Source organism: Myodes glareolus, chromosome 17, assembly GCF_982192425.1.
Source record: "Myodes glareolus chromosome 17, mMyoGla1.1, whole genome shotgun sequence".
NCBI classification, from domain to species: domain Eukaryota; kingdom Metazoa; phylum Chordata; class Mammalia; order Rodentia; family Cricetidae; genus Myodes; species Myodes glareolus.
This window is the reverse complement of record NC_142042.1, coordinates 52,966,684-52,992,784: the sequence shown is the minus strand read 5'-3', so window position 1 is coordinate 52,992,784 and position 26,101 is coordinate 52,966,684. Positions and strand designations below refer to the sequence as shown.

Genomic DNA, 26,101 nt, shown 5'->3' with positions numbered 1-26,101 from the left:
ACAATCCTTATACGTGCACTCTTTTTGTGAGCGCATGTTCACCTGAGGGTGCACGTGTGTGGGGAAGCCAGAAGAGAACCTTGAATGTCATTCCTTAGGGGTGGTCCTTTGTTTTTGCTTTTTTAAACATAGTCTCTCACTAACCCGGAGCTCACCAAATGGGCTAGCCTGGCTGGGATCAAGCCTAGCTAGGATCTGCCTGCCTGCCTTCTCCTCCACAGCGCTAAGATTGTAAGAACACACCACTATGCAGGGCTTTTAACAGGTTCTGAGACTCAATTTAGGACCTTTCTGAGCTCTCTCTCTAGCACCCCCCACTTTTTTTTCTTGTTTTTTATTTTTGTTTTTTTGTTGTTTTTTTTTTTTAAGACGGGCTCTTATGTAGGGCAGATTGGCCTCAGACCAGCTATATAGCCAAGGATAGCCTTGCACTCCTAGTCTCCTGCCTCCACTTCTCAAGTACTGGAATTATAGACATGTACCCATATATCCACCCTGTATACCTTGTCTTTTTATTCATTTTTTCTTAATATTCACTCATGCTTAATAAAAGTATTGCTCTGTAGCAAGCAAGTATGCTATATGGACAGTCTCAGTACTAGGTTAAAAACTTCCAAAATTTTCAGTGTGAATGGGTATGGGTATTTTTATAACAGCAGGATATTGCTAGAAGGCCCTAGAGTATTCCACTCCAGACTTAGAAGAAAAAGTAATGAAACTATGGCGTTGGGTGTGCTTTTGGATTCTACTTTACAAGAGAACCAAACGATAGTTGTTTCTCCATCAGAATTCAGTAGAAAAATCACGAATCTTCTAGCTCATTTTCACCCTGGGAACGAGCAGCAGCTTCACTCCTGTGCTTTAGACTGCAGCCAATGCACGGTACTCAGTATCAGAAGGCATCCTAGATGAAAACCCCTGAATCCGTCAAAACCCGACTCAACCCCTACCTTCGCTGCTCGACAGCTTCTTGCCTCTGGGTATCTAGCTCCACTGAAGCAGTTTCCTTAACTACACATGCACATCAAAGTAAGCTGAGCTGTCTGCCTCATCTGTACCCCCAGACTGCTGGGAGAGTCAGTGAGTGCATCCCAAAGCACGGCAGATGTACACAATGAGATCAACATGACAATCCCAGTCTTCAAAGAGCTGACCCCCGAGTTGGTGGAGCAACCAAGTTACAGAATATGACATTCCTCAAACACGTTAATTTACCAAACTAGAAAATATTGCTCTCAAATCCTCTCCTTGTAGAGAACTTACATGGCTCTTGAACCCATTTGTCTCCCAGCACCTAGCATCACGGAGGACCTCTGGAGTGACAAGCAGGTGAGCACACAATGCCTGTCCCACACAGCTCAGTGCCATCCATGGTGCTGCAGCACTGGGCACAGAAAGGACTTGGTGACAGCAAGAGAAAGGCAATCTCATTTTAACTTGTTTAACTATTTAATAATTCCAATCAGACCAAATTAGACTGGATAAAAGATGCCCACGTTTAATGCAGTGCTCCCTGGTGGCTGGGAAAAGCATGGTGAGAGAAAGAGCAAGGAAGACCATGCAAAACCCGGGGACCACTGCGTCCCAGCCTAAATAGCCTGTGTGAGTGATCCTGACCTTCCCTAGGGAGGGGTCAATGCTTGGTGGGCTTTTCAGGAAGGGGAGTCTGGACCAAGGCAACTCCCAGGGGCTGGGGTGATGCTTCCAATCATCCCAGTCTCCTTGGATATAGGGGTGGCAGAGGGCTGAGATCTCTTTTGACCAAACATCCCAGAGTCCTTGGATATAGGGGTGCCAGGGGGCTGGGGTCTCACATTTGACCAAATAACTCCCCTCAAAAGGGCCCAAACAAAAACACACTTTTCATTCCTATACTTTAGGCAAGACAAGAAATTTACGGTTTAGCTTTATTGACATTACAGTAGACAGGACGAACACATGCTCTATAAAATATACATTCTTATGTGAGAAAATATAATCGATACCGGGAAACAGCCACACCGAACAACGTGGCTTGTATCTCTTTAGAGGTGCCTTACAGGAGGGCTGCTCAGCTGGCAGCCTCTAACAGGAAAAGAGAACAGAAGGCAGCAGGGAGTAGAAGTCACTCGGTGGGTGAAGAGGCCATCTCCAGCAGCCAGGACACACTTCAAGGGCACTTGAAGTATGAAGATCAGTTTCTCTTTGGAAACACTTACAGTCACTACAAACTCACTGCACGTCCAACACCAGATGCAGACAAATCAAGCTGCTCTGCACCCTCGCTCCACCACTTGGTTACCAGCGCTGCGAAGAAACAATGCGCAACCGAGAAGGAAGGGACCCAATCATAACTTACAGCACACGGGCTGCGAGAGTGCTTACCTGGGTTTGGTTCCCAGGACACCACACACCAAACTCTCCTTCCCCTCCCACCTCCTCACAAAGCCTACGGGTCTTGGGTTTTCAGATGCTCTAAGTGCAGTTTCTCATACATCCCTAATTCAGAAACTTGGTACTTCTGCCAATGAACTAATGTTCAAAAAAGAACAAGAAAAAGAAAATCTAGGCTAAGTGCTGTATCTTTAGATCATGTTCCAAACAAAAAATATAAAGTGGAAAGGGAGGTGCATACTGGACTGGCAGAGAGCGCCAAACAGAAAAAAACTCAGCTCAGCCATTTATGGTACCATTACTTTTATAACCACTCATTAATCTGTAGCAAAACAACATTTCAGCTGAGGCTGCAGCTCGGAGGTAGACCACTTGCCTGGGACGCAGGAGGCTATAGATCAATCCCCAGGACTGCCAAAAGGAAAAAAAGAAAACGCCCAAAGATAGACCAAGTCTCCCATAAAAAGAGCACAGATATGGGGGTCTGAGCTCAGTGGGAGAACATGCACCTGGCATTCACAGAGTTGTAGGCTCAATGCCCAGCACCAGGGGAAAACAGCCACACTTACCTGTTACTCTTTACCCCTACAGCACATCAGTGGATAGCCAATGAGAAAAGGCTATCACAAACTTGGGTAAAACATCCTAAAACTGAACACTGCAATACCAACTCCACTTCAGTTGGGCTCCATGGGCAAAAACAAAAATTAATCAAGACAGACATACCTGTAGTTGCCACATTTGGGAGGATGAGGCAGGAGATTGAGAGTTCAAAGCCAGGGAGCTAAAAAAAAAAATAGTAATATTTTTTTAAAAATCAGAGTAAAGAGCTATAATACAACACAGGCTTAAATTTTTTGTTAGAGTAATGGCACTTGTGTCAAAAGTATAGGGTTTTTCTTGAGAGAAAATAATGCTACAATTTCATGCTTTTAGCGGGGAACACAGATCAGATTCCTTTGTTAACCAAAGTCCCAATGGCTTGGTTTAAAAAAAAAAAATCCTGAAGTGCACTAAACCAAACATAAAGATCAAAGGACAAACTCCCAAGCTAATGAAAACACGGCAGACATTACAGTGACCTTGCCCGTGTTCCACTCCATCGGAGGACTCTGTTCAGCATGGCTAGCAATGATGTCTGCACACACCTCCCTCCAAAAGGCAGGTTATTTCCATCACCAGAGAAGTGTACTTATTGGACTAAGATGTGTACTTTATACCTCCCTACAACCAGATGTACATAAAGACTTCTCTCATGTCCCCCTTTTCACAGAATGACCGACAGTGCCAAAACTGCTTGGTCCTTTACAACCCCTCACTGGGCAATGTACAGCCTGCTGAGTGAAAGTCACCTCACCAAAAACTGCCTGGGCAAAGCTTTTAGGGTGGGGTCTTACAGACAGCTGTTCACAGGGCTGGATTTCACATGCTTCCTATCTGGACAGCAGCCTGCAGATGAAGGTGCGACCAGCAGAAACCCATCAGCTGCTGAGTACTGTACGACTTCGAGTTCAAGGAAAAGGCTACTTACTATACGGGCTTATCAGCCCATGAGGGGCACAAACAAATTCAGAGAGCTTGTGTAGTTCCAACAGAAATGAAGTAGGAGCTGGCTGGGGGGTGGGGATGGACCACTTCTCTCAGCATTTCAGTCTGCCTGGCTCTACAATGTCCCTAATTAACATTGTCCTAAGTGGACCCTGTCCAGCCTGGAAGAAGCGCTGAGGAGACGTCAATTTTATCACTCTTGGAGGGTAGACACTGTTTGGTCAAACATGGGCAAGTTTTTTCAGGAATTCCTTTCTCTAATGTAAGAAGCAATTGTTATTTTAAGAGCAGAGGCAGGCTCTTCCCATATGTAGATGGATTCCTAATAAGTTATGTAACAAGCCAGGGATATCTGGGAGGGAAGTCCAACATTTCTTTCACAACCCTTAGGAGATCAGCCTGACACCCCAGCAGAAAGGTCACTGCTGGAGCTTAGAGGTGACATCTGCACTGCTGCTCCGGAGACAAAAGGCAGCTTTTCAATTCAGATGTGAGTCTTTGTTTACTGACACTGTTTAAAAGCAGAGATTGTTCCCTCCCCTGAGCATTTCTTAGACCATTAGTCCTGTTTTGGGGAAATAAATACAGCTAAAGTCAGAGCAAGCAGCATGACTCTTGATCTAGCTAACAGTTCACAAAGGCGGCTCTTTACTGAAGTAGCACAATCCTCTTTGGTTCCTGGAGAGCAGCTTAGAGCAGCTAGTAAACAGCCTCTTTCCATCAGTAAGAGTCAGATGTGGCTAGCCAGAGCAGCACCAGGAAGGGGCCCGGCTCTTAATTTCTAGTCAGACCACCATAAAACTGGAACACAGTCCAAATGGAAGAAAGCGTATGGTCCAAAGGGATGAAACACTATAATAATATTTTAAAGGTTCAAAATGAAAATGAAGAAAACATGACAATTTAAGTAGAAAAGGAAAATTTAAAAAGCTAACAGTGCTGCTATCTCAAGAAGAAATATTTAGGATTAAAACAAGCATGGAAAAAGTCATAAATTCATCTTAACTTTCTAATAAAAAGCTAAAAACCTGTGAATTTGGAATTCTAGAAATATACAATTACTCAAAAATAAACACCTTTAGAAGTCGAGAGCTATCTAGCAGAAAGCTGGTATTACATACAGAGGACAGACTGAAAGCACAGGACATTTCATTAGCATTAGTGCTGCATTCGCTGTTTACATAAAGTTTCTTGGCTCCCGAGAGCACACTTCCCTTCTTAATACTCTACATTCGTGGAGATTAAAAACAAAGTAAACATAAAAAAAGAACAATCTTTGGTTTCCTTGTCATCAAAGCACTTTGCTGAATGAAGACAATCCCCAAATAAGCCATCTTCTACGCTCACAGGGCTGTGGCAAGGCTGCCGGGCTCTGGAAGAACAAGACATTTATGCTAGCGAGAACAAGAGTATCACCTGGCACTTGTAAACAGGTGGCGAGTGATCAGCTGTGTGGACCTTCAGGCATGAAGCAAGCAGTGAATTATGCCAAGCTTGAGTCGTCTGTGAGCACACAGTCACAAAGTACCCTGTCCCTCTACATGAGCTTCGTGACAGAGAGTCTTAGAGCTTTAAACAGTGTGTAGACCTCACTACACTAAGTTATGTAAAGTCTGTGATCTTGAGAAGCTGCTGCCCATACAGAAACCAGATAGACATTACATATAATTTGGGCATATCAAAAATATTTACACTGTAGCCAACACACAAGATCAATAAGTAGAAAAATTATTTATAAATGCACATATATTTACAATGACATCCCTGGTTATAGGGACAAAACAAACATACAACACACACACACAAAAAAAAAAAAAGAAAAAGAAAAAACTCTAGAAGAATACAAAAGCCTCTGCTCTGGTACCAGTCGGCGAAACTTGGAGTCTAGCCAAAGACCTTGAATATCAAAGTCTCGGCCTCCATTCTCGAGTCTTGGTCAGACTTAGGAAAGCTCAGAAGTTATTTCTGCTCCTTGCTTAGAAGGCAAAGTAAAATGTCAAAGCAGTAATGCCTTCTCATGACCATTCTGAGGACTGGGGCAAGCCAGTAGGCTAAGCAGCAATGACACCCTTCAGGACAGGCAGTGCACACCTAGGCATGTCACTGTGAGGCCGTCTGGAGGGACAGTTGTCCATATCGTCTTCTGCCGGGGCTGTGTACTCTTAACGTGGTACACATTTCCGTAGCACATTTCTGCCAGTCACCACTACCTTTTCTTCGCCAGGTGTAAGGCCAAACATCAGGCCACTCTGGTGTGGCCAGATAGAATTCGAAGCAAAGAGTAATGCAAACGCTGACTTTGGGGGTTCTTCTCAACTCTGAGGTAGTAAATGACCAACTTGAGTCTCTGCTCAGACTTCCTCGTGGACGGGCTTCATGTGCCCTCACTACCATCTTGAATGTTCCGAGTCCTGCTGAAATCAAAAGTGTGGTCATGTAACCTGTGGCAGGACACAGGTGAAGAGCAGTTTGGATCCCTCTCTGCCAGGCCCTCATGTCGCTGAAGCTGCGGTGACTCAAGGACAGGCTGTTGGCAAAAGGGAAGCAGGCCTGGTTCTCTGTTCATGTTCCACAGAGGCCGCTGGAATATTTCTGAGAACAAGAGACAAGAAATATCATCAGAGACAGCAGGAATTTCAAAATTAATTTCTTGGTATCCTTTTTTAAAATGTGTATGGGTGTTTTGCCTGCATCTATCACTGCATATCACAGAAAAGGGAACTGGATCTCCTGGAACTCAAGTTACAGAAGTTGTGAGCTGCCATGTCAGAGCTGGGAATCAAACCCAGGTTCTCTGTAAGAGCAGCAAATGCTCTTTATCCCCAGCCCCCTGATACCCTTTTAACCTAATCCTCAAAAGAAGTAAAGATGCCCAGCATTCTTGATAAGGACACTAAGATCACAATGCCAACATTAAAAACAACAACAAAATAAAAACTGGAACTACAAACTACCAAACCTTTATATTCAACAGAACTAAAAAGCTAGTTTCTAGTATCATGCTTCTTTTCTTCACCTGCTAATTTAGTAGCTTTTCTGCTTTAAAAATTGTGTTGGCTAGTTTCATGTCAACTTGACACAGGCTGAAGTCACTGGAGGGAATCTCAATTAAGAAAATATCTCCCTAAGGTGGGGCTGTAGGCAAGCCTGGAAGGCATCTTCTCATCAGGTTATAATAAATATTTTATTTATCAATAAATAGCTATATTTATCAGACTGGGATGAAAACTGGCTAGCTATCAGTGAGTTATCAGTGTGTCATTTTACTGCAGAGTAAAAGTCCAGATTTCAGAAAGGCCTGGAACTTCATCTGTGATGCCTAGTTCAGCGGATCTCAGCCTGTGGGTTGAAACCCCTTTGGGGGTTGCATGTCAGAAATCCTGCATATCAGATATTTAAATTTGATTCATAGCATTAGCAAAATTACACTATGAAGTAGGAACATAATAATTTTATGGTTGGGGTCACCACAACACGAGAAACTGAATTAAAGAGCCACAGCATTAGGAAGGTTAAGAAACACTGTTCTAGTCCCTCTTTAAGACATTTTAAAAGCTGAGTGTGGGGCTCAGATGTTAAAGAAGCTCACCACAGAAGCAAGGGACTTGAGTTCAAACCCCAGAACCCACATAAAGGGAGGAGAGAACTGACTCCTCAAATTTGTCTTCTGACCTTGTTATGCCCTCTGTGGCACATTCATTCCCCCAACACACACAAGACTAATATATAAAGGTTAGAGGTTAGGTATGGCAGTATACCTCCAACCCCAGTACTCAGGAAGCAAAGGCAAGATTGCTACAAAAATTAAGACTAGCCTGGTCTACACTGCATATTCTATGCCAGCCAGGGCTCCTTAGCTAAATTCTGTCTCAAAAAGCCAAAGGAAAACAGGTTGTAAAAATAACCATTCTCTTACAACTTCTAGTATATAAAAATCAAACAATAAGAAACAAATAGTAAACTAAAGTAACTACAGTAAATCAGATTATCTGTACTTTGGTTTCAAAAATGTGTATTTCTTGAACCAAGTGTGGTGACGCACGCCTGTAGTCAAAGTACTGAAAAAAATGGAGATAGACTGATCACACACACACACACACACACACACACACACACACACACACACACACGGCATATTTTGGAAAAAGCTAGTCTAACATTCTGGAAACAAATATCCACAAATGAAAGCAAAATTCACCTAGAATGTTAAGGGAGGGCAGGAACTCTCAAGATTTAATATGCATGTTAGGGCTGAGGAAACGGCTCAATGGTAAGAAGGCCTGCTGTAAAAGCAAGAAGACTTGAGTTCAAATTCCCAGCACTCATAAAAAGCCAGGTGTGGTCACGTATGACTATAACTTCAGCCCTGAGGAGCAGTGACAAAAGGATCCCAGGACCTTGCTGTCTAGTCAGCCTAGTTTAAATAGCAACCTTCAAGTTTACAAAGTGACTCTCAAAAAACAGGCTCAAAAGCAATGGAGGATGACTCTATACATTCTCCTTTAGTCTCCCCAAGCATGTGTCTGCGTGTACATAAAAGCATACAGATCTCATGAGGTGGCTCATGCCCATAATCCCACCTATTGCCTATTACCTCAGCACTTGGGAGGTTGAGGCAGAGGAATTAGTGTTGAATTTGAGCATGATACCACCACACGCAAAAACACCCCCCCCACAAAACAAAACAAAACAAAACAAAACAAAAAAACCATACAAATAATCTTAGGACCTTATTACAATTTGGATTCAGATTCACTAGGTCTAAGCTGGGAACACAACTGCATGTCTAACAAGCTCTGAGGTAATGCTAAAGGATTCTAGCATATACTGTGTCAAATTAATTAGCATACCCTAGGCAAAGGACAGATAATCCAAGGCAGTATCATTTGTTATTTCCCACAGGTTAAAAGGGGTATTGCAACTTTAGTTCTTTCAAGACACTAAATGTAAAGCTAAGAGACTACCTTCAAGGACAGTGCTCTTCTCTGACTTATACGAGGCATCTTTAGAACTGGTCTCTTACAGAACACATCTTCAGTCTCATAATAGATCACTTATTGCTGCTGGAACCATCCCTGAAACAACACTATGCCTTCCTCTGTGACCCTGTGACGTGGGATTCCCCTCTGTATGCTGTGATTATCATTAATGAATAAAGAAACTGCTTTGAACCTATAGCAGGGCAGAACTTAGCTAGGTGGGGAAAATTAAACTGAATGCTGGGAGAAAGGAAGAGGAGTTAGAGAGAAGCCTTGTAGCCCTGCTGGGCAGACGCCAGTAAGCCACAGTCTCATGGCGATATACAGATTACTAGAAATGGGTTAAATTAATATATAAGAGTTAGCCAGTAAGAAGCTAGAGCTAATGGGTCAAGCAGTGATTTAAATAATATAGTTTCTGTGTGATTATTTTGGGGCTGAGCAGCCGGAAACCAACAAGCGGCCTTCCTCACAACAACCCTACAATTACTGCCCTGTGCCCCATTCCCCATGTTCTTCCTCTGAGGGGATGTGACAGCTGATTGGTCCAGAAAGAGCTCTGTTTTGCAGACAAAAGCTCGGTATATGAGGCCGAGATTGCTTGCTTGACAGAAGAGCAAACAAAACATGTTAGGTTTTTCATGCCATACGTTTAGCACTCATATCTCCATTATTTAAATAAAGATAAGTAAAGACCTCTAGTTGACACTAGCTAACAAGGACAATTATTCTAGTATACTAATTTGTTTCCTGTGAAATGAATGGCTACCGAAGGGCAGATCAGGTGGAAGTGAAATCAAAAGTTCAAAAAAGGAACAAAAGCATCCATTACCACTGCTCATCTGTGAGAAGGGAAGCTTCTCAGTCATCCTCTCATGGTTGGTGGGAAAGGCAGACAGCTCTCTCTCTGTTGATGGTATCAGACTCTCCAGAGTAGCAGCATCTTGGGGAGGATGTGATAAAAATGTCTCTTTGGGCATCTGAACCATGAGGCTGGACAGAGTCTGATCCAGAACATCCTCCTCAGCAATATAGGTGTATGGACAGTATTCTCGGGTCCTCGAGTAGATGTTGGCATTGTCATAGCAATCTGAACAGATCACTCGGGTACCAGTGCCACCTAATAAGATGGGAAAGAACCCATATGCTTTTCTGTTAAGGTAGTTTTGTCATAATCAACTTTCTTCTACAGTTGTAACGTTTACTGCACACTTACTTTATAAACCAGGTGAAATTTCAAGGTCCTTACGCGAATTAACTCACTTTTTCCTTACCGCATCCCCATGGAGCAGACACAGTTCTCATCTCCACTACTGAGAGTTACGACAGGAGGAAGAGCTGAAATGTACACCTACGCATTCTGGCTTCAGAGCCCATGCTCTGGAATTCTAATGCTAAGTCTCTATCTAGCCTGGAGAGACTAAACTCCAACCAGGGGCTTTAAGACAGGCCTGAACCTGTGCTCTGAGATACAGCTTGGCTTGAGCCCACGTTTCTTTTATGAGTCAACCAACAGTAACTGCTCACACTATCCCTAGTCAAATCACCTTCCTGGGTCTGTCACTTTCTACAGAAGTGAGGAGGGAAGGGCAAGAAGAGGCTCTTGTCACTTTACTAGGGGACAGCCCTCTGAAGTTCTCCATTATAGGATGAGAGTCGTATTTTACTCAGTATCTACCTGTCAGGAGAAGAACCTAATGTCCTTTGGATGCTATCTAAGGATGCTCATCTCTAAAAGGGCAAGAAACACTTAAAAAGAGTTTCTAAAACATCCTCTTCTTGTAATGACAGATATACAGGAGCCTCGGCTGTGTCCTTCAATTCCTGTTTAAGGGTAACGTGTTGCATTTTTAAGATGGCCTCCTCTGGTTAAGACTTTATAGTCAATTTTCATTCCATTTTGCATGAAGTTAAATGTTCTAAGTATTTTATCTTAAAATACTGCCTCAGGCTAATGGAAAAACTATACAGTGAACAACAAACCCACTAGAACAGGCTGAAAGTGTAACTACAAACAGTAAAGTGCCTACCGTCAGTGCCTTTGTGTGTGTATCCGTTGGCAGGAGGCATAAGTTGCTGATGACTGCCTGCCTCAGAGTTGCTGTAGCCTTCCTGTGGTTCAGACAGTGTTCCTTGGGAAGACAAATAGCTGGGAATGTCTGCAGGCAAATTAAGCTCCTCTGTAAAGAGACATCTGTAACTCTCAAACTCAGGCAGTTGAAGTCAATATTCAGAAGGCAATTTTATAAATATGTTCCACTTTGACACTGTCCTAGAAAACGGTATGGACTTGGGACCCCAATATCTCTTCATACTTCCCTTAGCGTAACTTTTTTTAAACTAATGTTCTCAGAGTTTCATTTTAGAAGTATGACTTGGTTTGCCTAACATGTACAGGCTGTGGGTTCACTCCCATAATTACCAGCAGGAGGCTAGGGGTGAGCAGTTATCAAAAGGAAAAACAAAAAACAAAAAACTAAACATTAAAATCTTATCTATAGCTACACTTTAACCATCTCTCTACATGGCTCACTTCTCTAGCAGACCCTGGGGTGAGTGGGGTAAAAGACCTAGTCACACACAAGGGTTCAAATCTCCCCTAAAACAAACTATGGTGGAAATGAACCTTAGACTCTATAGAAAGCACTATATATATCACAGCTAGGCATAGTTCACCACACCCTAATGCCATGCCAGCACACCGGAGGTGGAGGCAGAGGATCACTGCAAACTCAAGGTCAGTCTGTGAGTTCCAGGTCAGCCAGGGCCATACACTGAGATCCTCTCAAAAGAAAAAAACAAACTGGGCATGGTGGTGTAGGCCTTCAATCCCAGCACTCTGGAGGCAGAGACTAGTAGATCTCTGAGTTTGAGGCCAACCTGGTCTAGAGAACAAGTGCTGGTAGCCAGGATACACAAAGAAAACCTGTCTCAAAAAAAATCAAAAGACCAAAACAACAAAACCCCACAAAAACAAGGAAAACATACCTGTAATACAATTTTAAGAGCTAAATTTAGGGGCAAGTATATATAGTATATACAAATTCTTACAAATTTTTCCCCAGATAGGTCATTTTCATCAGAAAAAGCTCCTTACATCTCTTAGCAAGTAATCAATCACAGTACTCAGCTTTTTTATTTTTGACTAAATCCTACATTCCTAAGAATACGCCATGTGTCATCTGGGTGCCACTTACCTGTATTTGTGATACTGTAGTCTTCATTTTTCCTTCTCATATGGTAAATAACAATGACCCAGATCAAAGAAGTGCCTACAACACAGCAGACCACAACAATGATGACAATGCCAACTGTAGTCCAACCATCATCCTCATGTCCAATGCTATTCTGAGAAGAGTCACAATTGGGGGATGAAATGACATTTAAGTAAATATGTCCTCGTTCTGTTCCAAGAGTATTAGACATAATGCAGGTATATTTTCCAGCATCTTCTAGCCCAGCATCTACAATGATGAGAAGCTGATTGGCTGCAGCAAAGAAGTGTCGTTCTGTTACTAAGAGCGGCCCATCATCTTTGGTCCAATTGAGGCGAGGAGCAGGACTCCCTCCAGCTATGCACTGCAATACTGCTGTTTCACCTCGAGTGACGGTCTTGTCCTCCAGAGGTCTAACAAACGAGGGTGTCTCTAATAGGAAATTAAAAATACTAAATTAGGAAATTAATACCCTAAGACTATTAAGAGTATGATGAAATGCGTGGTTTTATGAAGATTAACAGTTAATGTTTCAGAAACACAAAAGCCTCAAAAAAGAAAAAAATGTAATTATGAACTGATTATGATGATGCATGGCTGAAAACCCTCTACTCAAGAGGCCAAAGCAAAAGGATTATAAGTTTACATCCATTTCAGCAAATTAGCAAGACCTATCTCAAAGAGAAAGAAAAGCAGGATTGGGATACTAGCTCAGTACAGCTAGCACGCACAAGCCAGTACTACTAGCCATTAGTGCTGGAGATGTCTACTGGTTTTGAGGCATGTTATCAACATAACCAAGCTCTTGATCCTTCTGCCTCAGCCCTCAAGTTAGCACACTTCTTTTAAAGGTTTTTGACAATCAGATCAGAGTAGCTCACCTGTAACACATAGTGAGTTCTCAGGGATTATAGAGTTCTCCTGGGCTACGGGGGTAGTGGAGGAGAAGGAGGAAGAGATGACCCCACAAAACTTTGTATCTAAGAAAACAGAGACCTGAACTGCCTTGGATTCAAGGCATACATAAAAAAAACATGTTTTAGCCAGGTAGTATTGGTGTATACCATTAGTCCCAGCACTTAGGAAGTAGGAGGAAGCAGAGCTCTTTGATCAGCCTGGTCTACAGAGTATGTTCCAGGACAATCAAGGCTACACAGAGAAACCCTGTCTCAAAAAATCAAAAACAAAAACAAAATACAAGAACAACAAAAAATTAAAAAAAAAAAAACACAAACACATCAAAACCTCCAAGCAGTAAAGCAGTGGTCCTGACAAAGGAACACACCTAGCACAGTGAGGGAGGCATTCGCTGAGAGGCCGCCTGCGATATTCTGTGCCATGCAGCTGTAGACCCCCATGTCTTCTATCTTCACATTGGCAATGAAGAAGACATCATCCTCAGGCATGACATGCATTCGCCTTTCTCGGGCCGCAGGGAAGTCAGTGCCACCGTCTTTCTGCCAGGAAATCTGAGGTGCAGGGTGCCCTTCTGCAGCACATTCTAATCTGGCCATGGCACCAGTGCGAATAGTTAGATCCATAGGTGTTTTTAGAAAAGACGGCATCTCTGTTCAAAGAAAATTGCAGAGAAAGTAGGCAAAAGGAAAACACGCACAAGCACACAAATCTAATAATCTAACAGGTGAAATTCTGATGTAAAATGCTTCATTTCTTTGAGAAAACATATTCTCTGGACTGACAATGAGCCCAACTTCTAAAGGCATCTTTCTCACCAGCACTGAGTGTGTGAAGCACAGCAGCACAGCACTTCTAGAGTACACACCACGCCTAGGGACTACACCATGAGAAGGAAGTCAGAAAGTCAAAATCTTTCCCAAACGCCAGTTTAGAACTTGATATTTAATATTACTCTTTCACTTAGAAAGTTAAATGAGACTTCCCAATCTAATATCAACAGGTGTCAAGAGAACCATGGGGTTTTTTGTTTGTTTGGTTGATTTTAATTATGCTTTTAAAAATCTAACTTAAGGGGGCTGGAGAGATGGCTCAGCAGTTCTGCTCTTCCAGAAGCCCTGAGTTCAATTCCCAGGAACCATATGGTGACTCACAACCATCCATAATAAGATATGGTACCGTCTTCTGGCCTGCAGACAGACATACAGACAGAACACTGTATACATAATAAATAAATATTTTTAAAAATCTCATTTAAGAAACACTGGAGCAGGGTTCGGAGCTGGAGAGTTAGCTCAGTAGTTAAGAGCACTTGTAGGACTCGAGTTCAATTCCCAGCACCCACATGGCAGTTCACAACTGTCCGTTACTTTAGTCTCAGGAGATCCAATGCTCTCTTCAGGCCTTCATGGCCATCAGGTATGCATGTGGTACAGACATACATGAAGGCAAACTACTCATACACATAAAATAATAAAATCTTTTTTAAAAAGCTAGAAATTTAAAAAAGAAGCAGGAATAGGACTCAAGTACATCTTTTGGTTGCTCACAGCCTAAAATGCTGTAGTTACTCAGTCTCACAGACAATAAACCAAGTTGCTTTGGAAAACTTTTCTTATAACCACTAGGAGAGCTTTATTTTCAAAATGATTCAGGCCATATTGGAGAACTATGGAGACCACTGGATTTGGAGATGTCCTAAACACTCTCGAGTATAGAGGACACAGCATATTAGAAAAAAATTCATGGTTTTCAAAGAACTGTGGTTTTGGAAAGAAAATGAAGGCCATGAAAAGAATGTCTTCAGGAGAAACAGAAATAGGAGTAAAGTATCTCCCGGGGCAAAGAGTGCAGGACAGTGGGTAGGGGGGTAACCCAAAAGTCCACCCCTTCCATATGCCACAACCAAGAGAAAACACTAAGAGTTCCCTCCAAATGTGGTATGACCTAATTTTCTTGGTCAAGTGACTTATAATTTAGATGTAAGAAGTACTTCAAAGTATATTTGCCCATCAGCATGGCCAGACAGGCCAGACAGTCATAGCATATATTCCAGAAATATACAAATAAGTAAAAAAGAAAGCATTTCAAAAGTCAAGTAGCACAATTCCTTACCATTCACAGTCAGTTTGGCTTTCTGTGAATAATTAGAGCCAAAGTGATTAGTGACAATACACTGGTATTTCCCTTCATCTGTGAAGTTCACGTTGAAGAGGTGCAGGACACTAGTATATTCCAGAGCTTCTCCAGCCTGCTGCCGATAGCGAACAAAATTCTCGATATCCACGTCGTAGAGGATTTCACTGTCCTTGCGCCATACAGTAGACATGGGCGAATCACTGCTGCTCACCGCAGTGCATGTCAGAGTCACATTAGCACCTCGCAAAGCAACTGTGCTTTCAGGATGTGTCCTCATCTGCGGCTTCAGAAAATCATCTAAAGGGAATAAATGCAAGTGGCCAAGTCAGTTATTTTTACTTCAGATTCAATTTTAAAACAAAAACTGTAAAACTATAAGTTTCATTCACAAGGGTTAAAATTGAAGGAGATTAAGAGCTTAAATTCCTTGCTATTGGTTTTTTATTTGCTTTGTTTTCAATAATTTATTTATTTACATATTTCATTTTGATTTTTCAAGACAGGGTTTCTCTGTAGCTTTGAAGCCTGTCCTGAAACTATAATTTATTTATTTTTATTTTGTTTGCATTGGTACTTTGCCTGCCTGTGTATCTGTGTGAAGATGTCATATCTTGGAGTTATAATCAGTTGTGAACTGCCATGGTAGGTGCTGGGAATTGAACCTGGGTCCTCAGGAAGAGTAGTCAGTGCTCTTAACTGCTGAGCCATCTCTTCAATCCTATCTAATCCCTTATTTAAAGGTGAGAAGAGTAAACTCCAGTTAAACAGTTTATTCAAAGGCATTAGGCAGTGACAGAAGGTGGGCTGGAACCCAGGTTCTGGATGTCAGCATCCAGTACTCTTTCTACCATCCCTCAGGACTCTTAGATGCTTACTATCCATTTCCTAAGCATTACCAATGGGTAGGGACAGATGTGGAGAAAAACCTTATATAAGAATTTCAAGGTAAATTCTAATTTTACCATACCATGTATATATATACACACAATATATTTATGTTCCATATATATATAATGATACATATACAAAATGTTTATGATAACCAATGATAACCATTATCATTTCTGTATAATACAGAAAATAGGAATAGAAACTTACTCTTTTTCATGGAAACTACTAGTAAATACATGACTTGAAAGTACTTTGCACATAGCTTCAACATGAAATAGTGAAGAATTCAAACAGGATAAATGCACAAGTGAAAACTGGTTTAGGACTGGTGAGTGCACTATGTATTCATAAATAACAACATTATGGATTCAGAGAAGCTGCTACAGAAATCCTGAACCAGTATCGTTACTAAGTAACATTCCATCACGCCTTCAAGGTGTAAGTGGAATAGTATAAAACGTATCATATGAGGCAGAGTGGTGGTACACACTATTAATCTCAGCCCTTGTGAAGCAGAGGCAGGCATATGTCTAAGTTCCAGGCCAAGCTGGTCTGGTCTGCATAGTGAATTCGAGACCACAGACAGGGCTACACAGTGAAACTCTGTCTCAAAAACATAAAGTATGCCTTACATTTAAAACTAAGTAAAATTTAAAGGGTACTGTATGATAGTGTAAGCAGAATTCAATCCATTGTAAAGAAGATTCAATTATTAAAAAAAAACTTTCCAAGTTGAGGAAAAAAAATAAAAATTTATTCTTGAAATCATAAATGTTATATTCAGGACATACTGCCTGAACATACTGTCTATGACTGTCTCTACTGTCTCAAAGATATGCTGTCACTTTGAGCCCTAAGAAATTGCATAAAGGGGCTCAAGAGCAGTTAACAAGAGCAGTTAAGAATACCAGGTATTCTTGCAAAGGACCCAGGTTCAGCTCCTAGCACATCAGAGCTAACCTTCTACAACTCCAGTTCTAGAGGATGTAATGTCCTCTTATGGCCTCCTGGGTACTGCACACATATAATGCACAGACATGCATGCAGGCAAAACACCTACATACATAAAATATAGATGAATTTAAAAAAAAGAAAAGAAATTGCATTTGGGCCAGTGAAATGCCTCAATGAGTAAAAGAGTTTGCCATCAAGCCTAATGACATGATCCCTGAACACTCCCATAGGGGAAAGAGAGAACTGACTATCCCAAATTGTCTGTCCTTTTACCAAAAAACTGCATCAAAAAAATGAAATTGGTGCTTATAAACACATACTGTTATACACTTAAAATTATAACATTGCTGATGACCACATAAACTAATGCATTTTCAAAATTTGTCTTGGTGGTTCTTTTCAAAATCTACTAAAAGTCTTCACATGAAAAAAAATACATAATGATTCTGAAGTCTTACTTCTAAAGTTAATCCTAAAGTTAATAATTAAAAAATCCTGAAGTCTTACCCTCAAGTTAACAACTCCTCTCAAATAAAGCCAATGAGAAGGGAGCACTGAGGGTCCTTGCGTTATAAACACAAACAAGAAGAGTGAGGAAAACACCATTTGTGAAACACTAAATCAAAGAACACAAAATATATCCTGTGTTTGCAAAAGACAGAGAGCAACACCACAAGGACATAAGATGGGCTGTCGAAAGCCATTTGGGGTGGGGTTTTCTTTGTTTGTTTGTTTTGTTTTTGTTCATCTCCTTTATTTTGTTGTTACAATAGTTAAGAGAAATTTAAAAACTTGGAAACAGAAATACAAACCACAGACAAAATCTTTCAGGTCCACATTCAGGATGCTTTGCCCTGCTAACCACTCAGGATGCGCACAGCTTACATTCACAGAATGGTGAAAGTTGTTATCCACCAGCCACTGAAGGAGCCACTTCAAATGACAATCGCAGAGCAAACTGTTTGTGTTCAGAACACTGCAGAAAGAAAACAAGGAAAAGAACTTTTCATTTTAGCTTTACTGTAGTTTCTTCAGTATAACTTTGCTACACATTTATGTATTTGCTTGTCAAAAAAGTTCACCTAAGTGTAAAAAACAGATAGTTAGCCTTAATTATATGTCAGTGTTATGAAATACATCAAAAAAGATTGAAGGACAAGAGAATCATTTTAGATTAAAGACAAGTAAAGACTCATTTCATGCATGCATGTTTGTTATGAGACAAGAGTTACTATGCTACCCAGGCTGGCCTCGAACTTAGAATCTCAGAAATATACAACAACACCTACCGACACATGATTCTTGTTTGAGAGTAGGGGTTCTAAACAGGGAGGGATATACATGTGTATATATTATATGCATGTGTATATACTTCTGTGTGTTTGGTTTGTTTGCTGGAGATGGGAACTCATATATCATGGGATGGTTTTGAGCTCACTGTACACAGGGATGACCTTTAACTTCCAGTCCTTTTGCTTCCACCTCCCAAATGCTAGGATTTAGGGGTGTGCAACACCATATCTGGTTTAACTGGGAACTAAACCTAGAGTTTCTTAGGCATGCTAGAAAAGCACTTTACCAACTAAGCTGCATCTCCAGCCAGGGTGATATTTCTGATATTGGAAAAATTTGAAGATAAGCAATCTTCTAGATATAATTTTGTAAATGTTAATTTCATTGAGTATGAAAATGACATTGCAGCTATGTAAAAAATGTTCCTGGTTTTAGGAAATACATGCCAAGCTATTCAGACATAAAGTATCATAATATCTACAATTTTTTATTTTAATGTGTGTTGAATGTTTTTCCTGCGTGTATATGTACTATGTGTATATGCTTTGTTGTGGGAGTAACTTCCGCTGCCTCAACCAATAATCACTGAAGCAGGAGCCCACAGTGCAGCGGGGAGCGACTTCCGCTCCGTCAGCCAATAGCCACTGAAATACCAGCCCACTGGGGCGTGGTATATTTCTCTTTTAAAAAGAGAAGCATATCCGGAATAGGCCCTCTTGGTTCCGGCTCTTGGTTCCGGTGCTCGGTCTCGGCTGTTGCTCCCGGCTCCTGCTCCAGCGACTAGGCTCCCTTCCTGACGGTTTATGGTGTATGTAAGTTTTACCCCCTGCCAAATAAATAACCCCTTAAGACATAACTGGTGTGGGATTGATTCGTTAATAATTGGCGCCCAGCGTTTGGTTTAAGAACCGCCCCACCCCCCCACCCCCAGCTCGGCCTCCCAGGATACACAGGTCCGGACAGTCTCTGCCGGCTTACTTTGCCCTGTTCGGCACGGATTTTTAAATTTCTCCTTGCAACGTGAGTCAAAGAGCTCACAGCGCAAGCTCCCTTTGAAGTTCCAGCAAGCTGTTTGAAACCCATAACTGATCAGGAGTGCTGAAAGCAGCTTGACCCTTAATCCCAGCACAGGGACACGGGGCCCAAAGCACTAGGCCTCTTTAGCAACAGCGCAGTGGCTGTGTCACGACCCTCTGCATCCGGTTGAACAGAGCAGCAGGGCCTTGTTTATTGCCTTGTTTATTGGCCACTAGAAGCTCTCTGACCTTTTGTGATCTGTGGATTTAACCTCTGGATTTGAGTGTATATATTCTAGAGTTTACTTCCTCAATCAATACCACTGCCACGTGGATTCAGGTGCGCCCCACCTCCTACTGGCAGGCAACGGTCATTACAGGTAAGATTTTTCTTTTCGGTTGAAAATAAATACATACATACATACATACAAGTACAATTTCCTTTGATTGAAAATGTCGGAAAATATTACTATCCAAAAGTTCAATGGTTTTTTCAGTTGCGCTATGGAGGATATTCTGAAGGATGTCTCAGATATTCCTCTTACTTTGTTATTCCTGGGATCTGTTGCTTTTCTGGTGTTTGGCTATTTTATAAGAAAGATACAGTCCTTACAGACTGAATCTACAATGCTGAGGGCAGAGATTAAAACCTTAAGAACAATTCAGACTGATACCAACCTCCTCAAAAAAGAGTTTGGAGATTTCAAGGAGGAAACTAGATCAGAGTTTGGAGTTTTCAAGCAGGAGACTAGATCAGAGTTTGGAGTTCTCAAGGAGGAGAATAGATCTTTGTTTGATATGACTCGGTCAACTGGCCAAAATATCAAGAAGGTACAGTCTGATATTGCTTCTTTAGAAGGGAGCATCACTGCCCTGGAGGAGGGGACAACCAAAATGACGCATAACCTCCAGTCCATGACTGTAAGTGCTGAAACATTAGCTGAGAGGATTATAACCATTGAATGTGAAAATCGGACTTTATCAAAAGGGTATGATAGATTAATTGACAGGATTTCCATACAAGAAGGCACAGTACATGCCATGAGGATTATGTCCAAGGAGGATATCGTGTCTCTGACGGACAAGCTCCATGCCTTAGAATCGTTAATGAAGGCTTTGGAGCATAATACTGGACAGGAGATTCAGGACTTACAGAAGGCAATGGTGAGCAGATTTAATAAAATTGAGGAAATCATAGACTCTGATGAACAGGAGCAAAAGGTAGAAAGGCAACCTTCACCTCAAAAAACGCTCAGTCTACATAGAGTTATACCTGCCTTTCCAGTAATAACATCAGAAAAGATAACTGGCTCCAAAAACCCTAAGGTCGTTAAAGAACATACATGGGAGCCTATACGTATGAATGATCTGAAAGAATTTAAACAAGCAATTGTGAATTATGGACTACATTCATCCTTTGTTAGGGAGATGTTAAAATCCTGGGCTCTGAGCAACAGGGCCACCCCTAAAGATTGGAACCAGCTCACATCAGCTGTCCTTGAGAACGGACCTTTATGGCATTTCAAATGCCTATTCAAACAAGAGGCCAGACTTTTACAACAACAAGAATCAGCGAAAGGAATTGAGGTTTCTCTAGATCAAATTCTAGGGGAAGGACCTTACTCTGATCCTCAGGAACAAGCTCTTTATGATGAAAACATTTTATCCATATGTGCTACAGCAGCTCTAAGGGCCTGGGACAGGGTTCAAGACTCTGGTCAGAGAGTAGAATCGTATGTCAGGGTCAAACAGGGTCAGAGAGAACCCTTTAGTGACTTTTTGCAACGACTAACTAAGGCTGTACAAATAGGGATACCTGATCCAGAAGCAAGAAATATAGTAATTGAGTCTTTGGCTTATGAGAATGCCAATGTAGAATGCAAAAGGATCCTGGGGCCTTTAAAGCTCAGATCAGCGCCTTTGGACGAATGGGTTTTACATACAATGAATGTTGATACATTTGATTATGGCAATGAAACATGGGTACAAGAAGCAATTTCCAAAGGTAAAAGGAGACATCAGATTACAAAATGCTTTCATTGTGGCAAAATGGGACACATGAAAAGGGACTGCAGACAATGGAAGTCCAGGAATAATGCCTCTTCTAGGAATAACAGGAATAGGAGGACTCAGCCTTCAGGTTTATGTAGGAGATGTGGAAAGGGCAGGCATTGGACGAATGAGTGTAGGTCAACAAGAGATAAACAGGGCAACCCGTTGCCATCGGGAAACTCAATAGGGGGCCTCTCGAAGGCCCCCATGGCAAATGTGGTCCAGTCATTTCCGATCACTGCAGAGAACATGCCTCTTCAGGGAAATTAGAATGCCCCATGCCTGCTGTTAAAAGCAATAACGGCCTGAAGGATGAGTTAAATGTGGTGAATGAATCAAGAAATCTAAGAGGACAAAGTAAACGAATATTCTGGCAGACTTCTATAAATGAACAAAGGCCACAGCTAAGAGTGTGTGTAAATGGCAAACTTATTACTGGCTTACTGGACACAGGTGCGGATGTAAGTATCATTACACCAGAGTCTTGGCATCCGCATTGGCCTCTTCAGGAGGTAGATATTCAGTTCTTAGGAATTGGAACCCTATCTCGAGTAAGACAAAGCACGAGATGGGTCAATTGTATAGGTCCAGACGGACAAATAGGAAAACTAAGGCCATATGTAGCAAATATTGCAGTGAATTTGTGGGGCCGTGACCTATTGCAGCAATGGAATACCCAAATTAACATTCCTGCTGCTTCCAGAGCCCATATTTCTGAGGACAATATTACAAGATATTACAGATGGCAGAAACCAGCCATTAGAGCTATACAAGAACACAACACAATTGATGGCTCTTCAGAGATACCAACAGCCATGCCTCTACAATGGTTGACTGAGAAACCAATATGGACTAAACAGTGGCCTTTAGCTGAGGAAAAGTTACAGGCTTTAGAACAGCTGGTACAAGAGCAATTAGATGCTGGACATATAGAAGAATCTACCAGCCCTTGGAACTCTCCTGTGTTTGTTGTTAAGAAAAAATCTGGTAAATGGAGAATGGTGACAGATCTTAGAGCTATCAACAAGGTTATTCAACCTATGGGCCCTCTGCAATCTGGAATTCCTCTGCCCTCCCTGTTACCAAAGGGATGGCCTCTTATAGTTATTGATCTGAAAGATTGTTTCTTCACTATACCATTACAAGAAAAAGATAGAGAAAAGTTTGCCTTCACAGTGCCTACCTATAATAACTCTCAGCCTGCAAGGAGGTACCAGTGGACCGTCCTCCCACAGGGAATGTTGAACTCTCCCACCCTGTGCCAATATTTTGTAAGCCAACCATTGAAAATTATACGCAAACAATTTCCTAAGTCCATAATATACCACTATATGGATGATATCCTGATATCTGATCAAAACAAAGATACCTTAGAAAGGCTGTTTGAAGAAGTAAAACTAGTATTACCTAAATGGGGATTGCAAATTGCTCCTGAAAAAATTCAGAGAGGAGATTCTGTTAATTATTTAGGTTATAAAATAGGCTTACAAAGAATTAAGACTCAAAAGGCACAAATCAGGAGAGACCGGTTACGAACGCTTAACGACTTTCAAAGATTATTAGGAGACATTTCCAGTCTACGACCAGCTGTTGGGATAACACCTGATCTAATAATTCATTTAAACAAAACCTTAGATGGTGACAAAGATTTGAATAGTCCCAGAGAGTTAACAGCTGAAGCAGAAAAGGAACTGATGATGGTTGAGGAAAAATTACAGGAGGCACATGTAGATAGGGTGGATCCAAATTTTAGTTGCGTTCTAGTTATATTGCCTTCCAGAATTTCTCCTACAGGAATTTTAATGCAGAGGGAAGATACTATTTTAGAATGGATCTTCTTACCACACAAACCAAGTAAAAAATTAAAAACGTATGTGGAAAAAGTCTCTGAATTGATTATAAAAGGAAAATTGAGACTTCGTCAATTAGCAGGTATAGACCCAGCAGAAATTATAGTGCCTTTCACTGCTGATGAGATAAAAAAGTTGTGGGAAGACAATGAACCATGGCAAAGAGCTTGTGCTAATTTTTTGGGAGAAATCAATAACAATTACCCAAAAAGCAAGAGACTTAACTTTATAAAGAGAACTTCTTGGATCCTCCCTCGAATTGTCCGTGATGCTCCAATAACCGGAGCCCATACATTTTATACCGATGCTAATAAATCAGGGAAAGCAGGTTACAAATCAGAAGAATTGAGTAAAGTGGAACAAAGTCCTTATGATTCTGTCCAGAAAGCAGAATTATATGCCATCCTTATGGTGCTTAGGGATTTTAAAGAACCTCTTAATATAATTACTGACTCACAATATGCAGAAAGAGTTATTTTGCATATTGAAACTGCTGAATTTATACCTGATGATACAGAACTGACCTCATTGTTTATCCAGGTACAAGACATGATCAGAAACAGGCTCTGCCCTATGTATATAACGCATATCCGATCCCATACAGGTCTGCCAGGTCCTCTAGCACAAGGTAATGCAGATATTGATCAATTATTGATTGGTAGTGTGCTGGAGGCATCTGAATTTCATAAAAAACATCATGTCAATAGCAAAGGCTTGAAAAAAGAGTTTTCTATTACATGGCAACAAGCTAAGGAGATTGTAAAGAAATGCCCTACTTGCTCTTTTTATAACCAAACACCATTGCCTGCAGGGACTAATCCAAAGGGTATTAAAAGGAATGAAATTTGGCAGATGGATGTGTTTCACTTTCCAGAATTTGGCAAGTTAAAATATGTACATCACACCATTGACACTTATTCAGGCTTTCAGTGGGCAACCGCTTTAAGCTCAGAAAAAGCTGACTCAGTAATCACACATTTATTAGAAGTTATGGCCATTATGGGTATACCTGCACAAATAAAAACAGATAATGGTCCAGCTTATGTATCTAGGAAAATGAAACGATTTTTTGCTTATTATAATATTAAGCATGTTACAGGTATACCATACAATCCTACAGGTCAAGCAGTTATAGAAAGATCAAATCGTACTATAAAGGATATGCTAAACAAACAGAAAGGGACGAAAGATACCCCCAGAAATAGATTGCATAATGCTTTATTAACCTTGAATTTTCTTAATGCTAATGAGAAAGGAACAACAGCAGCAGAGAGGCATTGGATAATGGAAAAAACTTCTGAACTAAACCAACCTGTTTATTTCAAAGACGTGCTGACCTCTCAATGGAGGCCAGGAGATGTGCTACGTTGGGGAAGGGGTTTTGCTCTTGTTTCCACAGGAGAAGAAAAATTGTGGATACCATCAAAATTAATAAAGGTTCGATTTGAAGAGGAGAAACCTCTTGGAAAGGAGAAATGACAGCTCATCCACAATGATGATATTCATACAGTTGGTAAGAAAAACATATAGAATGGGGGCAGGGTTCTGTTCTTATCTCCACAGGAAAACACTGATTTTTGAAAAGTTCAAGGGACCCTGGATATCTGAATACTGACAGATGGAAAATAATGGCACAATAAGGACTATCAAGAAAACTGAATAGGTTCTGTAAGTAAAATATACTAAATCATATTTCTAAATTTATAGAGCTGGTTTTAGAGTTGGACTCTGGCTCAGTCCCTCTCTAATTCCAAGCCTGTTGTTAAAAGAAAAACCCAGAATTTCTGGAGTTTCTGTCTCATGTCAAGAGCCATGATATGGGACAGAAAGAAATATGAGTTTAGAAAACATTTTTACTTTTCTTCATATCTATCATACCTTTCAGTGAATATATCTATCATGTCTTTCATTGAATATATGTATGTCTGTATATGTCTATATGATTAATATACAATTATATATTATTATAATCATATAATATATGATATTAATATATGATTAATATATATGATTAATGTTTAATTTTTCCACAATGAACAATAAGTTTTTCCTGCAGTGACATTTGAAGTTTCCAGGAAGAAGATGGGTCCCCATAACAACAACTCCACCTGGTTGAGATGACATCATGATACTGATAGCGCTACTACAAGACCTGTTTTGAGTACCAGCTGCACAAGATGATGCCAACGTGGTTAGCTGAAATGATGCACATCTTGTACAACATTCTGGCCAGACCTCCACAAAATACTCAGAGACTATTTGCAATTTTAAAAGACATTGATCTTGAAATTTAACCATCATTTTACTTTCACAGGATCCCCCAGAAAGAACGTCGCCCCCATGACAGCTGGAAGTAATTCTAGAGAACGACGTCCCCTCTCCCAGTAAAGTTTGTCCTTGGGTTTAGGGACATCATTTAGGGGTTGGTTATAATTAGTATAGGGTTGAGGGTTGGGGGAGGAATTTTATAAGCGCAGGAATAAAAAAAAAAAAAAGAGGGATAATTGGATTATGGGATAATAGCTTTGTACTTGTGAGTTATTGTTTTTGACAAATATATTGGTATTGATTCTTATATATTGATACAAAGTTAAATTATGTTGACTATTTTATGCATACATGCTTCTACCTCTGTTTAAAACATTTTTATGTATTGACATATATATATTGTATTGATATATGTATATTTTACCATATTGCATTGTACACTTCTACCTCTGATTAAGATACTTATATATTGTTTATGTATTGATATATATATTTACCATATTGCAATGTATACTTGCACATTGTTTATATTTGGAGGTCATATTGTCCCCATTTATTGCACAGTTGTTTACTATTTCAGTCTTTAAGTTAGATAGATATTGAGAATA

General features: G+C 40.8%; 1 protein-coding gene across 3 annotated transcripts in view; it reads right to left on the bottom strand.

The window, feature by feature from the left end:
• Window positions 1–1,875: 1,875 nt before the first annotated feature.
• Window positions 1,876–26,101, bottom strand: part of Lrig2 (leucine rich repeats and immunoglobulin like domains 2) — a 60,439-nt gene continuing 36,213 nt past the window's right edge. Inside the window, exons 12-18 of one of the 3 annotated variants that reach the window (XM_048442282.3) lie at window positions 17,827–17,990; window positions 15,146–15,466; window positions 13,401–13,682; window positions 12,098–12,547; window positions 10,931–11,080; window positions 9,733–9,843; window positions 1,876–6,513 (exon numbers count right to left, since the gene is read on the bottom strand). In XM_048442282.3, coding sequence (XP_048298239.3) covers window positions 6,296–6,513; window positions 9,733–9,843; window positions 10,931–11,080; window positions 12,098–12,547; window positions 13,401–13,682; window positions 15,146–15,466; window positions 17,827–17,990 — 1,696 coding nt within the window. In that variant the 3' untranslated portion in view covers window positions 1,876–6,295. Of the gene's footprint in view, window positions 6,514–9,732; window positions 10,021–10,930; window positions 11,081–12,097; window positions 12,548–13,400; window positions 13,683–15,145; window positions 15,467–17,826; window positions 17,991–26,101 lie in introns of all 3 variants that reach the window. The other 2 variants (XM_048442281.3, XM_048442280.3) reach the window with 2 other exon arrangements.